An 18,727-nucleotide genomic window follows, 5' to 3' on the forward strand; every position below is an offset into this window, starting at 1 on the left:
GAAATCTGACGTGAGGCAGGATCTGCAGTTCTGCCTGGCATCCCGATGCTTCGAAAACCTTCTTCCCGGTCCATGAACCTGTGGTTCGTGTCGGCCGGTTATGCCTATCAGCGTCCTTGTATCCCTCCGACTTCCCTCGCTGCATACCTAAGCTGCAGTGCAGGTGTGGCTCAAAGGAGATCGAATTCCCCGTGCTCTAACCACGGGCGACTGTGGCTGAAATGCTTGGGATTGCACCACTGCCTGCAGCTCTAGTTGAGCAGCCCTCAGTGATAGCCCACGGAGGGAAACTTCATCTACAATGAAGGGCGTCGATTAACGCAGTGCTGTCTGGGTGTTGAGAGAAAGACAAGACTCGCAGACGGGGACAGAACAAAGCTACTTACTTGATGTCAGTCACTCACAATCACGGGGCTTCATTCCATACCAGCCTGGTACCAAAGGTGACTGGGGCAACAAGAAGCAAGCCATCTGGGTGGACAAGTTCATAATGTATTTATATCTCAACACGAAATCCTCCTCGAAGACTCTGACGGCCACGTTATCAGCGGTCACAAACGAGATTGATCTCTCCTTCCGCCCTTACGATGAGTTTCGCAATCTGTTGACGCCGTGCCTTTAGACGCTGGAAGTCTGTTTTCCCTCCCCATCCTCGATAGTTCTTCTTGCCACCAAAAGCCGCCCCCCCTTCTTGCTCCCCTTGCACTTTTGGTTGTCTGTTCGTACAAAGACAGGTCCCTTCCTCACATAACTACCTACCCAGGTGCCTTCTTCCTTGCTTGGGCGCACTCCCTCACTCGTGAGATCATGCTCCAACTTCTCCTGCACTTCTCTTCCTCGCAAGGTTCTTGTGCAGAGTGTGCTCCTTCATACCCAGCGCGGCGATGGCGGCCAGCACGGCCAGGCCGAGCCCGGCGACGAAGGCCCCCCGCAGGGCGTCCATGTAGATGTGCAGGACGGCGGCGCGGTCCCAGCCGGCGGGCAGGTGGTTGATGCCGTCGAGGGAGTCGCGGATGCGGCGGATGACGTGCTCGCTACCCGGTAGGGCGCCGTAGCGGTCGCGCAGCTCCTGGGTCAGGATGTTCTGGAACACGGCGCCGGCAATGGTGATGCCGATGGTCGAGCCCGTGGACCGGAAGGCGTACGACGCCGCGGTGATGACGGCCTGGTGCGCGTGGTCCACCGCGCTGATCATGCCCACCAGCGTAATCGTCAGCATGCCGCCGTACGCGAAGCCCAGGGGCGCCGGGAACACGAACGTCTCCCACGCCGGCGTGTCCAGCTGGAACGAGCACAGCAGGCCCGTCCCGGCTACGAACGTCACCATCACCCCGATCATCTGCGCGTAGTACCGTCCGGTGGCGCGCATTAGGATGCCCGACGCCAGGCTGCCCAGCGACGTCGCGGCGGCCAGCGGCACCACGCGCAGCCCAGCGGCGGTGGCCGACAACCCGCGAATCTGCAGGTACAGCGGCACGTAGTAGATAGCCAGGAAGGCGGCCATGGTCCCGAACCAGTTGGCGAGGCAGGCCGTGAGCACGGTGCGGGTGCGGGCGATCAAGGCCACGGGCAGCACGGGCTCCGGCACCCAGCGCGGCTGCGACTCCAGGTACATGAAGGCGGCGAGGGTGGCGGCCGAGAGAACCAGGCTGGCGACGATCAGCGGGTGCGACCAGGGCAGCTGGTTGCCGCCGGTGTTGAGCCCCAGGAGCAGCAGCACCAGGCTGGCGACAAGGAAGGCCGAGCCCAAGAAGTCGATGCGCGACAGTGGCGGGCGCGTGCTCGGGTTGACGGGGATGTCGACCAGGAACACCACCATGACGGCCGACACGGCGATGAAGGGCACCTGAAGCAGAAAGGCCCAGCGCCAGGAGAGTTTGTCGGCGAGCACGCCGCCGAACACGCCGCCCAGGCCCATGCCCAGGCCGTAGACCAGGTTGCCGTAGCCCTGCCACAGGCCGCGACGGCGCAGCGGGACGAGGTCGCTGGTGATGTAGGTGGCAATGCAGGTGAGGCCGCCGCCGCCGACGCCGGCGATGATGCGGCCGGCGATGATGGCCCCCGCGCTGGGCGCCAGCCCGCACAGCAGCGTGCCGGCGCCGAAGAAGACGTTGGAGAAGATCAAACCCCACCGCCGCGAGAAGATGTCGGTCAGCTTGCCCGACAGCGGCTGGCACGCCGAGTTGGCGATCAGGTAGCCCGTGGCCAGCCAAGAGAGGAGGGAGAGCGAGTCGAAGCTGGACGAGATGGGGGCGGTGAGAGTGGCGACGATGGTGGTGTCTGGATTTTTGGAGGGATAGCAGAGCTCGTTAGAACAAGTGTCACATGTTGTGATGAGGAACTGTCAGGGGACCTTTGTGCGGATGGGAGGGTTGGACACCAGAATGGCATCGAGGGGGAGACAGAGTGAATGAATTGGATGGACAGATGGACAGATACACAAGCAAGAAGAACAACAACAGTAACAGCAACAGCAACAGGCTTTGGACATACCCAACGCAGCGAAAAAGACGCCAATCCAGGTCGCGGCCATGATGGCGACGAGCTTCTTGGTGCTGGGCTCCTCAGCCAGAGCGATCTCATGGGCGTCTCCCGTCGTTTCTGGTGCCGGTTCCGGTGCCGGCGGCGCGCCCTCCGGGTCGACGCTGGCGGTGCCATTAATATTCTGCTCGTCGCCGAGGAGAGGACTCGTCTCGGTCGGAGGGTGGTCCTCCCTCGTGAGCGCCATTGCTGGGACTTTTGAGTGGGATGCGAGGGATCCTTGAGAGTGATGGGTAGATGAATGGGTGGATGGATGGATGGATGGATGGTTGTGCTTTGATAGTCTCCTCCCGTTGAGTATGACAAGGGAATAAAGAGACGTGCTCTTCCTCTCCCTCTCCCTCACTCTCTCTCACACACACGTACACGTACACAAGGTGAATGCTCCGTGCTCTTCTTGACTTCTAACCCTTGAATCTATACTCTGCACTCAGCACTCTTGTGACTCAATATCCCCGAGGCATATATATATATATATACCAAACCAAGAAGAGGAAAGAGAAAAAAAGCACCCGGCCAGACTCCCCTTGTGATACGGGACAATGATCCTGCTTATCAACCTCGTCGTATGTATGTCTGTATGTATATATGGCGGGCAGGTATCGTGGTATGGACGTAGATAATATATATTTATTGGAGAAAATCAAAAAAACGAACGGAAGAGCTCTCCGCCGATCACAAGAAAAATGGAGGTTTGAATGAAGGTTGATTTGATTGGTTTGGGGACGAGGATGACGGCGGTGATGTGCGTTTTAGTGGCGATGGTTTGATACGTCCAGGAAAACAGTATCATTATCTCACACGACATCTCCTGCTACATGGCGATTGGATGGTTGAGTTCTCGTAAGTACGTACACGATAGGTGGATGGATCATTATGAATGTTTATAAATGCTCAATCGATAATACAACAATCTATGTACATGAGACACCGCAGCACGGAGAAGAGGAGATTTATACACATCCCCAATACCCACTCAATCAATCCCTCAAGGCTTCGATATCGACAACCTCTTTCACGGCCTCCGTCGTCAGCACAAACGGGCTGTCGTCCTGGACACTGACGCTGTCTTCAATGCGCACTCCCATGTTGCGGAAATGCTTCGGCCACCGCTCGTCGTCGGGCACATAGATCCCTGGCTCGATCGTAATGCAGTGGCCCTCTTGCAGCACCACCTTCCTCGTATATCCCACCGTGTCGTGCACGTCCAGGCCGATGTAATGGCTCAAGTGGTGTGGGAACAGGCTCTCAATGGCTTTGGAAGAGACGTCAAAGCCAATCTGCCGCAGCTCGCTGGAGAGATATTCTTCGGCGATATTGTGCAATTTGTCCAGCGACATGTTCGCGCTGGCCCGGCATAGAGAGATCAACGACCGCTGCACGGTGAGCACGGCTTGGTACAGATCTCTCTGCGCGTCGCTGAATTTCCCTCCAACCGGCCACGTTCGCGTGATGTCGGCGATGTAGCCACCATACTTCCCCCCACCGTCCACCAGCACCAGCTCATCGTCCCGCAGCACATCATCGTTGCGGACATAGTGGATGCTGAGTGCATTCTTACCACCGGCAACCACAGGCTCAAACGCGCTGGTATCGCACCCATTCGCAATGAAGCGATAGCGTAGGTACGCGTCGAGCTGTTTCTCATGCGTCCAGGCCTTCCTCATGGCTTCCGTGTGGGCCCGTCCCGATGCTCTTCCAGCCTTCCGCATGAGGTCAATCTCGGCCGAGCTCTTGAAGGCTCGCAGGTCGTTCATGATCGGTCGAAGACGGTGCACTTTTCTGGACTCGATGAGCTCTGCGAATTCGGTGGTCTTGCGGGACGCCCCAAAGAGAAACCGCTGCAAGGCCGATCGGTTGGTGTCGGGACTCGTGATGTCGGTGTACACCTGAGAAGCCTCACCCACCAAGTCCGGCAGGACCTTTTTCAGCCGGGAGATGTCGCCCGTCTCGTCTGCATTGAACACGTCCTTGGCCGCCTGTGTGCCGGATCTTGCGCCATCCCAGATCTCTGCCTTGGGATCCTTCTCGCGGACGAACAGGTGGAAGGTATGGTCGGTGCCCGTGGGGTCTTTGCCAATGACGGCGAGCGCTTCCGGTTCGTTGAAGCCCGTCAGGTAGAAGAAGTCAGGATCTTGGTGAAACTCGTAGAAGACGCTGCCCGACCGGAACTGGAGATCGGCCGCGGCGATGATGGCGATGGCTTTGTCTGGCAGTTTGGCCGCGAGTCTCGTGCGCCGGTCGGCATACTCCTGCGCGGTTATACCTGGCGTTAGCTCCCCCGGTTGCAGGAGATGTGGATGGGTTTCATGGACAGGCTGGCCGAAGGAGAGATCGGCAGCATTGACGGTCAGAGTGTTGTATTGGCGCAGCGATGGTGCCTCGGACCATGAGGCTCGACCGGCCACCCGGGGATGGTTGAGGACATTATTGGCACGGATGAGCGTCTGCCATAATGTCCTCCGCACCGACATGCTCTGATGAAGCAATGTCCGCTGTGAGATGATACGAGAGACGGAGGGTCGACGAGATCGACGACAGGCATGTTTGAATGGCATCCATCGAAATGTCAAACGCACTTCTCCAACCAGCGAAGACGCAGCCTCGGGTCGAGTTTCCTCATCCGGCCTCGGCCAATGACGCCGACGCCCTTTGGGTTTGATATACACTGGCAGCTGGCAGGGCACGGACACTGGCACATGAGTCACTAGTTCGTCCATATACGGGTCCATCAGACATTTATACCATCGAGCATTCGCCCTTCCCTTCGACAAAAGAAAAGAAGGAACTATTGACCAAGAGCAACCATGGTGCGGCATCTCGAGTACCCTAAGAAACCTCACAATACTGTGAAGAGATACAACAACAGAGGTGAGATGGCACGCCCTTCTGCACAGATATTGTGAGACCAACATCCTACAGGAACTTATGACCTTGGAATCATTCACTCAATCATCAACACCACCTCGGTCCTCCATGTCTCGTTCGCCCCCAGCCCCGAGCAGCCCTTTCCCGCAATCTTGCCAATGATTGGGGTTATGGGTTCGTTCGAGTATCCTTCAGCCAGCATTGAGGAGCCGCTGGATTGTTATCTTCACGGATATGTCAGCTCGAGGATTATGCGCCTGGCTCGAGAATCCCCGGACGGCCTGCCCCTCTGCGTCGCTGCCACCAAGGTCGATGGCCTGGTGCTGTCCCTGACCCCCAATTCCCATAGTTACAACTACCGATCGGCGGTTTTGCAGGGCTACGCCAAGCCAGTCGAGACGGACGAAGAGAAGCTGTACGCAATGCGACTGATCACCGACAAGGTGGTCGATGGACGATGGGAAAACACTCGAGTCCCCCCTGACAACGTCGAGATGACTTCCACTACCATTTTGAGAGTCAAGGTCGAAACCGGGAGCGGAAAGATCCGGCAAGGAGGGCCTCATGACGACGCAAAAGACGAGAATAGATCCGACATCACCGAAAAGGTCTGGACCGGAGTGGTGCCCGTGTATGAGGCGTTCGACGCCCCAATACCCAGTGCCACCAATAAGGTCAAGGACCTTCCACCATATCTTGGTTCATACCTGTCCGAGACAAACGATCACAACAGGGAGTCGGCTCTCAACGCTGTTAAGGAGCCATGAGGAGGCTGATAGCAATGTGGATAATGATGCTCCCGTGCCGACCGAGGAAGCGGTGGAGCTGGTTGGGGGTCGATAGGCGGGAAATGTGGCATGGTCTCGTGATCGCAACACCCTGAGGGAATTGTGTTTCCCATAGATAGCGGGTGCTCGGTTGAGGGTTTCCCTAGTCTCTGAATGACATGGGTGCATGTTCATCAAAGCCATGTACGCCACTCGGCGGTTTCTTCGATCTTTGACGCAACAATGAAGCGGTGACGCAAGGCTGCTGTCAGGCAAGAGCTCATGGACTCGTTCCAGAGAAATCTCTGCGCCACATCGTTCATTTCGTCGATGCTCATTTTGAACCTCGAGAGAAGCGTTCTCGTCACGGCTTCGCCCTGTGGAAGCGAACACCCTTCGATTTCTTTGGTCGCTGTGACCACGCACCCACCCCATAGAAGACAATCATTTTCCAGTTGAGAACCACGGACCATCTTTCGGGAGCACTCGAGGAAAGTTTCTGCCATTTCCTCGCGGTCCAGTTGGAACGAGGCCGTGTATAAGTGAAACACCGAGAAGCCCAGCCAGAGCAGGCGCTCGATTGGTGTCAACCGTTCTCTGAGCACTCGAGACTGTTCACGGTCTCTTGTCGCTCGTGAGGCGAGGCGAACGATTTGGCCTCTTTCCATGGCTAGCCGTTCGATGACCTGGATCGAAAGAATCCTGCGCAAGGCCAGCTCTCTGAACCCTTCACAGACCCGGGAAAGGCGCGCTGACACCTCGGCGGAGAATGGGAGACTTGGGTATATCGGCTCGTTGGGAGTGGACAGTCCTGCGGTCAGAAAAGAGGAGCAGCCCAAGGGGCCGCTTGCTTGTCCCTTCATCCTGGGTTGAGCGTATGACAAAGCATCGTGGCTGGGACTCTCCTGGTGTTAGATCTCCATCACAGCGTTCAACCGGGGCTTGCAAGGAGACCAACTCACAAGCTAGAAGGACGTTTGGTCGACGCACGGATATCACGCTTGCGCATGTCCTCATCGTCCTTGAAGCGACCCAGATAATGTAGTGCGTTGCGATGCATGGTGAATGATGCATCATCTTCAAAGTAAGCCTTGCACGGGGTCTTAGCATATACCCACCCGGGAAACAGGGGCCATGTTTACGTACGCAGACCCCAGCCAAATTAGCAATGGCTGCCATGACAGCCTTTCGAGTGGAACCGGGGAAGAGGAGCAGTTCCCTAATCTTCGACAGAGAACCCCCATAATGGTAGAGCATGGCCTTTTTCAGCTCGGGGGTGTGAAGCAAGTAGGTACACAATATCCAAGTGATGAGGGCCTCAAATAAGACATCGTGCGTCATAAAGAGCTCGAAATAGGCAGGACTCGGTGCTATGATCTCCCTACAATGGTCGATTACAGCCGGAAAATAGTCCTGAAATGCAATAGGGTATCGGAGGAATGGGTCGGTTCGCAGGCCACCAAAAACGTTGTCGGTAGAGAACGCTGCAAGAGCTATTAATGATTCGGCTCGACATTCCGGGCAGCGACAGGGGTCCGCGTGCGCGTCGACTGAGAACATCTCTGGGGAAGATCCATGTGTGCTTAGGCACACCGATGGGGAAGATAGCGAGCTGGAGTGGGCCCTCTGGTCCCCAGGAGTACGAGTAGGCGGTACTTTGGTGTTCGCATTGGCTGCCGTGGCATGCTTCAGCAGGGGCCATTGGGATCGAACGTCCAGAGCTTCGTTGGGGACGTTAGGTTGTTCAGGCAGATGATTCCTATCACCGAGACTGCGGTCCACCCTTGGGATAGGTTGTACTCTTGCCGTAAGGACTTCAAGGCCACGACGCCGTTCATGGTTCCTACGCATCGCGTGTGCCGTGATCTGACTGAGCTGCCAGTTGGGGACACGGCCGGGCCTGTCGACATTGATGAAATGAACATCCATCGGCAGTTGACCGCCTAGAGTTCGTTCTCCCGCCTGGTCACCACCGTCCTTCACGGTATGAAAGACTCTATAACCCATCCTGATCGTTTGGCCTTGGGCAGTCGCGTATGCCTGATGGGTTTTGTTTACTTGTAACGACCTTGGAACCCCCTAAATATCAAGCCTGGAGAAGTCATGTCGAGCACCGGGCTTGGTCGAGGCTTGACGGATGAAATCCTTGTCTTTTGTTGAAAGCATGTTTTTCTTCAAGCAAGCATGTGTAGAATGGAGTAAGACCAATGTCTTCGTATGGAATAGGCTCAGTGGACTGCAAAGCGGCCTGGTGTGAAGGAGAAAGGAAACCCAGGCTTCCGAGATTGAAGGCTGTTCAACCCATAGCTTATTCAGGAACTAGACCTACCGCATCTGGAAGAGCTTGGATCTCGTATTTGTTTCAGCCCCCAACTGTGTGTCCATTGTAATAATGCTGCGTAGTATTAGGGACGATTACCCAAGCATTGCCGGTTGCGGCTTCGGATGTGGGTGCGGGTTGCCAAGACCCAGTCAAGTTGTGGGTTGGTTGAGATGTGTGAGCAAGCCTGAGATGAGGCTTTTCAGCATGAAGAGCTCAAACAGCATTCATGACGGTCGACACGATCAGGATTCATCCTACCTGTACTGCTTGGTCAGGCAGAGTCATGGACCTTACTCACCATCGCACCGATGTGAACAGCGGGGCCAAAGCAGAAGCAAACGATGAAGACGGTTGCCCTGCCAACGATCCAGTAAACAGCGCTTCCCAAGTCTTGCGTGGCACAGGATGGCACATCACAGCAAAGCACCATAGCCGATGACGCGTATCGCTAGCCAGACAGTGAAATCTACCCAGTACCTGAACACCCTCCTTTCAAACCACCCATCCTTCCGCACGACAGTAAACACCACGTGAGACAGAAATTTTTGATATGAGGAGTCTGGAAACGCAGCGCCAGTCGCATGCCGAAAGCCCGTCGTGAGTCTGCGGCGAGGGCCGACACACGTCCCGCATTCAATCGTCCCCCGAACGCACGCCCTGCCCCGGTGCCCCGTCAGACGCGTGATGAGGAAGATGATGACTATTATGAGCCACGAACACCGAAAAGAGCGCCCAGGGAAAAAGCAAAAGCCTCACCCGTACCCTCCCCGTCGCCAGAAAAGAGACCGCGCCGACCGAGTGATCGTTATCAAAGTTCGAGTGGGGTGAGAGAAAGTCCCAAGAGGGCGCAGCAGCGGGATCGCGCTAAGTACAGCTCTGGCACGTCCACCAACAGCGGAAGTCAATTGTTGAGCAGCGATGCGTTGGCGAAACTGAATGCATACAACCAAAGGGCCGAGTTCGAAGAAAAATATGAAGAGCGCAAGCGCAACAAGAAAAAACAGAAGCAGTACAAGAACCTCAGGGCAGCAGAGGCAACTCAGCAGCGAAAGAAGAAGCAGAAAAACAGGAATGTCAGTGGTGCCATACTAGAAGAGGGGAGGGCCGGCGAGAAGCACAGACGCGCGCATGGACGTGGCGGCGGGTACGGGAAGGAATACGAGGCTCACAGACGATCAGGCACAGACCAGGCGAGGCGAAAGAAGAAATTCTGGTGGCTGATAATCCTCTTCGTGGTGTTGCTGGCTATATTCATCCCCGTCGCAGTGGTGGTAAGCAACAACAGCAGCAAGAAATCAAGCAGCGGATCGTCCTCGTCTTCGGCGACGACAAGCGACGGCTCATCAGGAATCAGCAATGACTGCGATTCGAGCTCGATTCCGGCAAGTGCAAAGGGCACCTACACCGATATATCCACCTGGATGGACACCACCGATTTCAATTGTACATACACTGACGAGACGGTCGGCGGGTTGTCGGTCATGGGCCTCTATTCGAGCTGGGATGATTCCACCAAGGCCAACGATAACGTCCCCGCTCTGAATGAGCAATGGGAGTACGGGAAGATGCCCATCCGAGGCGTGAACATAGGCGGCTGGCTTTCACTAGAACCCTTCATCACACCTTCGATGTTTAACTATCCCGCCTCTGCCAACGTGGTCGACGAGTGGACTTTAACGCAAAAGCTGGGGCCCTCTGCACAACGTGTCATCGAGACACACTACGCGACTTTTATCACCAAGCAAAGCTTCATCGATATCAAGAACGCAGGCTTGGACCACGTAAGGATCCCTTACCCTTATTGGTCGGTCACGACCTACGATGGCGATCCGTACGTCCCCAAAGTTGCCTGGCGATACCTGCTTCGAGCGATTGAGTATTGTCGAGAGAATGGCCTGAGAGTGAATCTCGATCTCCACTCGGTCCCAGGGAGTCAGAACGGATGGGCTCACAGTGGTCACCAAGGTGATATTGGTTGGATATTAGGACCCGACGGCGCCACTAATGCGCAAAGATCCCTTGATATTCACAACCAATTGTCCCAATTCTTTGCTCAAGACCGGTACAAGAACGTGGTGACAATTTATGGCTTGGTTAATGAGCCAAAGATGTTGGTGATTCCTCCCCAGTCTGTGCTTGACTGGAATTCGAAGGCCATCGCAATAATCAGAGGGAATGGCATCAAGCAGCGTATCGTCTTTGGGGACGGTTTCCTCAGCTTGGATACCTGGGACGACATGTTCCACGGCGTCGACAACAATCTGGTCATGGACACGCACCAATACCAAATCTTCAACACCGGACAGCTCAAGTTGAAACACCAAGACAAAATCAACCTCGCCTGTTCCGGGTGGACTGGCCTCATGGTTGCTGCCAATAACCCTCAAACTGGATGGGGCCCGATTCTGGACGGCGAGTGGTCCCAAGCCGATACCGATTGTACACCAAATCTGAACAATGTCGGCGTGGGTTCCAGGTGGGCTGGTACCCTCGACACCGGCGATCCAGGCACATCAGTTCTCACACCGACCTGTGCCGAGCCGCCGTGCTCTTGTGCACAAGCCAACGCCGACCCGAGCGAGTATAGCGCCGCGTACAAGCAGTTTCTGCAGATGTACGCGGAAGCTCAGATGCACAGTTTCGAGCAGGCCTGGGGTTGGTTCTATTGGACCTGGAAGACCGAGAACGCCGTGCAGTGGAGCTGGATGCTGGGCCTGGAGGCCGGCATATTGCCTGAGAAAGCGTACGCCCCGTCTTTCAAATGTGATTCTGAAGTTCCTGACTTTAGCGACCTGCCTGAGAGTTATTGATGATGGGCATTTTGAGGCTATGAGGGCATTGGTATGGAGTTTTGGAAAGACTGCTTATGTGCTGCGAGGTTAGCATAATGTAAATACTGTGGATAACGAAGGTGCTTGGGCCATCAAGACAAGGCATGAATGAATTGAATATACACATCACTCTTACCTGTGCCGGAGCTCCACTCTTCGAGTCTTTGTTGGCTGTTGCGAATAGCCATGAGCGTTCCTTGCTTCTAAGACTCGTTGCTTCGCCATAGTATAAACAAACCTTGAAGCCCCCTCAATAATCGAGGTAAGAGGCCGTCTGTCCTCACCACAGTACATCTTCACCTCAGTTTCGTCTCACTCGACCTTTCAACATGCCTCACTTCCACCTTCAATAGGACTCTCCCAATCATCTCCCACTCTCATAGGCCCATGCACGAAAGCCACTTCATACCGGGCTCCCTCTCACTCGCCTTCACGGATTGTCTTCACTTGCAGGTTGATCGGAGTATATACCTGAAGACCATTTCGGTTCTGTTGAAATGGCTCGCCTCACGGTAACATCACCACAACTACACCAATACCCACAAACCAGGTCACGTCGCCGGCGACGACGGCATCGTCCTCGTAATAGCAGCATAGCACTGAAGGCGTTAAATAGGCAAGGGCCTCCTGCAACATGAGGGGATACCATCAACACTCCTGTGACCCAGTTATCCCATTGCCATACCAGATCATCGATGATGATGGGGGAGCAAATCAATCAAAGGACCGCATCAAAGCCGTTGATTTCATTGATCTCAGGTATGATGGGGTCAGTAATGATGGCAGTTGCTGTGGGTGGCTTGAAGACGTCCCACCTCCTTCCCATGAACATCACCACCAGCCTGCACCTCATCAAGCGGTCAGGCACACACCACAACTCATCTCACAGCGACCAGAGTTGACCGTCGATGGTCTCACTCATCTGACTCTTGGCAATTTGGTTGCGCTGTTACAGCAACAGCCTCATCAAATTGCTGGGCCACAAGACGTGATAGATGTCGTCGACAACCCGGTGAGTGGTGGTCATAATTCAGCAGCGGCTTCGACCTTTCAGCGCAAAGCCCTGCCTGTAGATCGTCAGTTCTCACAGACCATCCAGGGTTATGGCGATATCAGTCAGCGAGGACCCGAGTTACCACCAATTCGCAATGAACTTCGCCGTGAAGATACTCAGCTTCCAGGTGAGCCGGTCCGCAGAAAGTTTGACATACCACAAGCTAAACGGCAACAGGGATTCATCAAATACTCAATCTTCCAATGTCTCGCCCAGGGATTGCTCTAGTCGAACCTCGCAAACACCAAGCTCAGTCGTTCCCAGTGAAAGAAACATTGTTTATGGGTGATAGTTCAAAGCGAACACACAAGCACAAGAGAAAATCGTTTGCTTCACAGGACGCCCTAGATAAAGCTGACCCTGTGTGCCATTCGGTACCAGTGGTCTTCAACCCCTCCTCTCTTTCGCAAAATACAATTCGACCAGCCGATATGGTACCTCCGTCACCAAAGCGGCCACGACTGTTGCCCAGAGATTCGTTCGAGATCCCGCATTATCCCCAAGCAGTCTTTTCTCGGCCCGAGACACCGATGGGAGAGTCAGCACGAGACAGCGTCTGGCCAACTCCAGATCCAGAAAGTCCACAACCCGCAGAATTGGAGGCCAGTCAGCCAAGTCCGCAGGCACAGGCGATTGTGGGACCGACGTCGAGGCCAGATTCTGTCACCACTCAGAGCGCCTATGATATCTTCACCGACGAGCAATGCGAAAAAATCTTATGGCTCGCCCTCCATGGAGTGCCGAGTCCGATTGTTGCACGAGTGGTTTATCGTGACATACCTAAACCGAAGTATGATAGAAGGTGGCAACATGTCGTTGACATTGACAAAAAGCTGCAGCGCTTAATCGTCGAGCTTGCGACGGGCCGAGACAAAACACAGGCAGCCGATGAGCTGGTTGAGCACCTCCTACAACAGGGAGATCGCCTCAACTGGAGTCCCTACCTACTCCAACAAGCGGCTGGTTTCATGAACACTCCCGGAGACGAGGCCACCCAAACTCAAGTGTCCCGAAACTGTGCAACGGAGCGCATCGCACTGTCGAAATGGAGGAGTGCTCATGGCGACGAAAATGCGGTCCCACCTTCCACTGGCAAAAGCAAAAAGGAAAACCTGGCATTCAGAGGCTACATCAGAGAGGGGATGGAACGAGAAGTGATGGAGCAGCTTGGTTACCGTGGGGACTCTCATGAAGCAGAGAGAGCCTTGATGAAGAAACGGTTGCTTGAGATCCGCGAACTTGGCAAACTGCCTGCTCGTTTGATGGAGGTTGGAATTGCAGCACTCACCCCCTGAGGCCCGGGCAGAACCAATATGTCTGATGACCACGAGATGTCTCCAGGGCGGTATGGTGCAGCAAGAGCTGGTGAACTTCAATGTTGCCACTCCCTCACTGGCTGTCCGCTCGAGGTCACCGACGAGCCTGATGTATGCTGCGCAAGCTTGTAATCGATGTCATACAGGGAAGAATTCTTCATGGTCCGGAGACTTTGGAACACAGGGTGGCTGTAAATTGTTCGGGTTCCTCTGACTACCTCCAGAGCAGGGAAAAAGGTTGTATTCAAGGCGAGCTCTGTCCAGGCCACGATAGCAGGATAGCGGCGGTGCTCAAGAAGCTGAATCGATGATATGAGCTGGAGCAGATGTACATTGAAGCGAGTAGCTTGATGGCAGCTTGATAATAGGCTGACGACCTGAATGATCAGAACTGCATGAAATCAATGATTGCGCGGTTCAAATTGAGTGGCTGCTCTTGATTCTGATTGGACTGCCTCGCCACGCCGCAGCCCAGTTCAACTCCCCACAGGAAACATGAACCACCATCACCATCAATAAGCCGACACTTATTAATATTGTTTGACCACCACTGCTGCATCCGGCCAGCAAGTCAAGGCAACAAACAGATCGTAGGTCTTCATTCGTTGATGTCTTGACCCTGTTTCAACTGCTTGACTGGAACTCGGTTCGCTGGCTCGCGATGTCATCCTCTTCAAGGATTGTGCCTCAGGATGATGGCAAGCAGCCTGACACCAACACCGAACCCGCTACAAAGGCAGCAGACAACGACAACGATGGTGGCAGCAGCAGTGAAGATGACACTGGCGCCGGAGGAGACCTTCCTATGAGCATGACCGCTTCCGTCATGTTGACACATCTGCCCAAGGACGCAAGCCAGGCGCTGAAGGAGGTCGAAGAGATTGATGATCGAAAAGGTACTTCATACCGGGGGCCCCCAAATACTTCTGAAACCCCATTTTCTACCACTGTGTTGCGTCTCATGCTCTAATCTCCGGATGGCTGTGTGCACAGTCTCCGTCCGCTTTCAGCCTGTCGGCGCTGCCCCGATCCTCAAACAACGCGTCTTCAAAATCAGCGCCTCCTCGAAATTCAGCGTGGTGTTGAACTTCCTGAGGAAGAAAGTCGGTGTCAAAGAGGGCGACGGGCTATTTTGCTATGTGAATAGTGTCTTCGCACCAGGCTTGGATGAAGGTGTGGGCAACTTGTACCGGGTACGTTTGCGGCTCTCCTTTTCGCCCGCCCCGGCATTGTTTTCACCGTTCACTGGAGCGTGATGCTCTGCTTGGCTCTTGACCGTCTTTCTTGTGCTATTTGAGGAGAGAGGGCCGGTGCGCAACATTCTTTGGCCTAAGAATCGAATATGCTCGACGGAAGCGCAAGAGAAGATCATGCTAACCACGTTCCTTGTTTGCGAAAACTAGTGTTTCAAGGTTGACGACCAATTGATCGTTAGCTATTCTACAACGCCGGCTTTTGGATGAAGCTAAGGCCAGTCCCGACCCGGTTCCCGCCAAAGGAAATGCGCTCGCTTGGAGACGTATTCAATAACGCCAGAGATGCACCATGACAAGATTAAAACAACGCCGACGATATCAAGCCTTCTGCGTCTCTGCAGATTTAATGGCCACCTTGAATGCCTCCGTAACCTTTGCGTCACTCTTGTACACATGCGACGGTCCTGGATAGCTTCGATCACCGACCTCATCCTTGTACTGCTTGATGGCACTCAGCCCAGCTTCCCATATCGAACCATACTTTTTGACAAATTTAGGCATGAAGCTGTCAGGCGGACGAACACCAAGCATGTCGATCTGCACCAGAACCTGACCACTTGTTTTGTTGCCTGCACCAATACCAATGGTAGGTATTCTGAGGGCCTTAGTAACTTCTTCGGCAATATCGGGCGGCACACATTCCAACACGACCATGAAAGCTCCTGCGTCCTCCACAGCTTTGGCATCACTGAGCAGGGACATTGCTTTATCCAGAGTATTTCCTTGTACACGAAAGCCCCCAAGGGCATGCTGGCGTTGTGGGGTGAGCCCGATGTGTGCACACAAGGGGATCCCGGCGGTTGTGATCTTCTTGATTGCAGGCGCCATCTCGGCTCCTCCTTCGAGTTTAACACTCTGCATGCGCCCTTCTTTGACCATTCGAATGGCGCTCGCTAGTGCTTGTTCCGGGCTGAGTTCGTAGGAGCCCATGGGCAGATCGCCGACGGTGAAGGACCGGTTTACCGCTCGACTGACGGCGCGGGCGGACACAATCATCTCGTCGAGGGTGACTTCGGACGTGTCTTGCATGCCGAGGGACACCATGGCAAGTGAATCGCCAACCAGGATCATGTCCATTCCAGCTTCTTGCGCCAGTAGAGCCGAGGGGAAATTATGTGCTGTCAACATCGTGATCGGCTGGTCCTCAGCATACATTTTCTGAAGGGTTTGGATCGTGACGGGCTTCTGGCCTCTTGCCAGCATAGCCGGGGAGGAGGGGGCATGCGAGCTCCAGCGCACTTGTCGCCATGGTGGGTGCTGTTGTGAGACAGCCGGTCGACAGGAGTCTCGGAGAAGTGGTCGTGTGAGAAACGCGATTCGGTTGACGCGAGTAATGGACGCCATCTTTTCACCCAAGTTCGGAGCTGGGTAGACACGAAGGAGGAAGAACTACGGGAAAGAAAGAGAGTCTCGGAGTGTTCTGAGTCATCTCGCAGAACAGAATGCGGTGGCGGTGAAAAACGAGGTTTTATTTACTGTTGTCGTGATGAATTCTTTATGCGTATATCTGAGAAAAGGTCTGAAAGAAGATGAGCCTCGGTGTGGACAGTCAAAGGGCCGAGCGGCTGGGCACTCTGGGGTGCCCCTATTGGCCCTATCACCGAAGAAGTTTAGAGGGCGGAAGGCAACCTGGGGCGACTCGGCGCCGGTTATGTGATTATGACCCTCTGGCGTCACTCAACCACGTCGGCTGCCGACCGCTGCACATCTTCCTTTGCCATCCATGGAATCAAACGGCCGAACGAGGATACGTCCGGCCGCTGCCATTGCTTGCCTCGGAAGCGTGGATTTTCTCATCCGCAGTCGTCCAACCCCAGGACGAGCTCCTCAGCCTGGCTGGAGCGACTGCAAGGCTGCCATGCCTCCGTCTCAAGTTCCTGTCCCGAGCCTGGACAGAACCTGTGTAGCCGGGTACTTAGACACTTAAGCACCTAGGTGGGCACAAATATAGGTAACTGCCCCATAGTGATTGATCAGCTGACTCCCTGACCATTGGCTTTGATGCAAGTAGTGGGAATGCCCAAAAGGCTCTTACTACAGTAGCTGGCCGACAGACAGTCTGTGCGATGGGTTTCTTTTGTCACGCTGGACACGCCGGGCTAAGCGGTAAACCAGTTGGGCCTGGACAAATCAGTCAAGCGTCCCCCACCATTGTCCTCGCCCATCGAACCATCTCCAACCACGGCGAAACACTCCTCACCAAACCGCCACTGACTTCAAGCCCGTATCGACATACCTCATTCCCTTCTTCCTCTTCTACACTCTCCCTATGGTTGCTGCTTCCCACTGCGGTCTCTGTCTCTGTCTCATTTCTTCACTGCCAACCAAGTCCTTCACTCCCTGTTGACCTGACACCGAGCGTTCAACTTCCTACCCCTCACGAGGACAAAGGAAAAGCCGAATCGACTCCGCGACAACACATCCGGCCATCCTCCCGTGACTCTTTCTCTTCCGATCTCGTTTCTATATCCCGCCACTCAAGATATCATAGACGTTACTACCGGAAATCCAGGCCTAGAACCGATCCTTCGTCCTCCCACCGTGGTGCTACACGTAACGTCGAAGCATCCGACATCCTACTTGCAAACACAGTCTGCGCTTTAGCGAGGTTTTTGGTTGACCAGGCACAATGAGCAGCCCTAAGCGGAGGATAGAGACGGATGTTATGAAGCTGATGATGAGCGATTATGAGGTGACACTGGTCAACGACAACATGCAAGAATTCTATGTCATCTTCAAAGGACCTTCGGAGAGTAAGAGCATGAATTTCCTCGAATGCGCTCATGTGGTTGGGTCGCCGCAAGATCCAAAGTCACTGACGAGATGATTCGATCCACAGCACCCTTTGCCGAGGGCAAATGGAAAGTTCACGTCGAACTGCCAGATCAATATCCTTACAAGTCTCCCTCCATCGGTTTCGTCAACAAGATCTTCCACCCAAACATCGATGAAGGGTTGGTCGCTCGTAATGCTAGACACTTTGACGCAAGAGGTACTAACCTGGTATTTTTAGATCGGGATCGGTGTGCTTGGATGTCATCAACCAGACATGGTCGCCCATGTTCGACATGATCAATATCTTTGAAGTCTTCTTGCCTCAGCTCCTCCGGTATCCCAATCCTACCGATCCCTTGAACGGAGAAGCCGCTGCATTGTTGATGCGGGAACCTCGAAGCTACGACGCAAGGGTCAAAGGTAAGGCTCCCATGGCGCAATACAAGGTGGAAGCAAGAGAACATTAACAGTCGAAAAGAGTACATCGCCCAGTATGCGACAAATATCCACGATGACCACGACGAGGACGAACATGAAACGGACGGCGAGTTGAGCGAGGTGGAAGATTTCAACAGCGATGGAGAGGATGAGCCGGCTGGAGCTATGGAGGATGTATGAGTTTGGAGTCCTGGGGATCAGGAGTTCTGTGGCCATTTGGAGTATATTCGGCGCTACGGGATGAGCGAGGAACCACAGCGATATGTGCAGGGCTGGATTGGTCTTATTTCGAGTTAGGCAAGCTGCTTTTGAAGTTATTGATCAAACTCTGGCTGGTTGTAAACATGGGAGCCTGTCAGAGCTGCCAGGTTAATGTTACGCCGTGATATGTCTCCTGCAGGCACCACTAGCGACACTTGGGCCAGTAGAGGATCTGCGGTAGAGTGCGCACATTCTACGCTGAAACAGCAGCCCCGGAAGTCTCGCATTAGTAGTGGATCGTGAAGATCACTGCCCGTCTATATCGACAGAGATTACCCTTGTCCTACAGAATACAGC

General features: G+C 54.4%; 10 protein-coding genes across 10 annotated transcripts; 6 read left to right on the forward strand and 4 right to left on the reverse strand.

The window, feature by feature from the left end:
* Nucleotides 1-805: 805 nt before the first annotated feature.
* Nucleotides 806-2,728, reverse strand: AYL99_07343 (hypothetical protein; the record flags this gene model as incomplete). Its single annotated transcript, XM_018838852.1, has 2 exons — nucleotides 806-2,280; nucleotides 2,494-2,728. The coding sequence occupies 2 exons, from the start codon at nucleotides 2,726-2,728 to the stop codon at nucleotides 806-808; spliced, it is 1,710 nt and encodes a 569-aa protein (XP_018691620.1).
* Nucleotides 2,729-3,521: 793 nt separating this feature from the next.
* On the reverse strand, nucleotides 3,522-5,015 carry AYL99_07344 (hypothetical protein; the record flags this gene model as incomplete). Its single annotated transcript, XM_018838853.1, has 1 exon — nucleotides 3,522-5,015. One exon carries the CDS (start codon nucleotides 5,013-5,015, stop codon nucleotides 3,522-3,524), a length of 1,494 nt encoding a protein of 497 aa, XP_018691621.1.
* A 333-nt stretch (nucleotides 5,016-5,348) lies between these two features.
* Nucleotides 5,349-6,176, forward strand: AYL99_07345 (hypothetical protein; the record flags this gene model as incomplete). The annotated part of the gene is made up of 2 exons (XM_018838854.1): nucleotides 5,349-5,412; nucleotides 5,464-6,176. The coding sequence occupies 2 exons, from the start codon at nucleotides 5,349-5,351 to the stop codon at nucleotides 6,174-6,176; spliced, it is 777 nt and encodes a 258-aa protein (XP_018691622.1).
* Nucleotides 6,177-6,370: 194 nt separating this feature from the next.
* On the reverse strand, nucleotides 6,371-8,183 carry AYL99_07346 (hypothetical protein; the record flags this gene model as incomplete). The annotated part of the gene is made up of 3 exons (XM_018838855.1): nucleotides 6,371-7,076; nucleotides 7,139-7,266; nucleotides 7,323-8,183. The coding sequence occupies 3 exons, from the start codon at nucleotides 8,181-8,183 to the stop codon at nucleotides 6,371-6,373; spliced, it is 1,695 nt and encodes a 564-aa protein (XP_018691623.1).
* An 897-nt stretch (nucleotides 8,184-9,080) lies between these two features.
* Nucleotides 9,081-11,309, forward strand: AYL99_07347 (hypothetical protein; the record flags this gene model as incomplete). Its single annotated transcript, XM_018838856.1, has 1 exon — nucleotides 9,081-11,309. One exon carries the CDS (start codon nucleotides 9,081-9,083, stop codon nucleotides 11,307-11,309), a length of 2,229 nt encoding a protein of 742 aa, XP_018691624.1.
* Nucleotides 11,310-11,964: 655 nt separating this feature from the next.
* AYL99_07348 (hypothetical protein) lies at nucleotides 11,965-12,612 on the forward strand (the record flags this gene model as incomplete). Its single annotated transcript, XM_018838857.1, has 1 exon — nucleotides 11,965-12,612. The coding sequence occupies one exon, from the start codon at nucleotides 11,965-11,967 to the stop codon at nucleotides 12,610-12,612; it is 648 nt and encodes a 215-aa protein (XP_018691625.1).
* A 203-nt stretch (nucleotides 12,613-12,815) lies between these two features.
* Nucleotides 12,816-13,679, forward strand: AYL99_07349 (hypothetical protein; the record flags this gene model as incomplete). Its single annotated transcript, XM_018838858.1, has 1 exon — nucleotides 12,816-13,679. One exon carries the CDS (start codon nucleotides 12,816-12,818, stop codon nucleotides 13,677-13,679), a length of 864 nt encoding a protein of 287 aa, XP_018691626.1.
* A 682-nt stretch (nucleotides 13,680-14,361) lies between these two features.
* AYL99_07350 (hypothetical protein) lies at nucleotides 14,362-15,163 on the forward strand (the record flags this gene model as incomplete). The annotated part of the gene is made up of 3 exons (XM_018838859.1): nucleotides 14,362-14,596; nucleotides 14,694-14,893; nucleotides 15,104-15,163. The coding sequence occupies 3 exons, from the start codon at nucleotides 14,362-14,364 to the stop codon at nucleotides 15,161-15,163; spliced, it is 495 nt and encodes a 164-aa protein (XP_018691627.1).
* Nucleotides 15,164-15,274: 111 nt separating this feature from the next.
* Nucleotides 15,275-16,300, reverse strand: AYL99_07351 (3-methyl-2-oxobutanoate hydroxymethyltransferase; the record flags this gene model as incomplete). The annotated part of the gene is made up of 1 exon (XM_018838860.1): nucleotides 15,275-16,300. The coding sequence occupies one exon, from the start codon at nucleotides 16,298-16,300 to the stop codon at nucleotides 15,275-15,277; it is 1,026 nt and encodes a 341-aa protein (XP_018691628.1).
* A 1,285-nt stretch (nucleotides 16,301-17,585) lies between these two features.
* AYL99_07352 (ubiquitin-conjugating enzyme E2 8) lies at nucleotides 17,586-18,349 on the forward strand (the record flags this gene model as incomplete). Its single annotated transcript, XM_018838861.1, has 4 exons — nucleotides 17,586-17,709; nucleotides 17,796-17,910; nucleotides 17,970-18,151; nucleotides 18,210-18,349. 4 exons carry the CDS (start codon nucleotides 17,586-17,588, stop codon nucleotides 18,347-18,349), a joined length of 561 nt encoding a protein of 186 aa, XP_018691629.1.
* Between the last annotated feature and the right edge of the window lie 378 nt (nucleotides 18,350-18,727).

The sequence above is a fragment of the Fonsecaea erecta genome (assembly GCF_001651985.1).
Source record: "Fonsecaea erecta strain CBS 125763 chromosome Unknown Scaff6, whole genome shotgun sequence".
Classification (NCBI taxonomy): Eukaryota; Fungi; Ascomycota; class Eurotiomycetes; order Chaetothyriales; family Herpotrichiellaceae; genus Fonsecaea; species Fonsecaea erecta.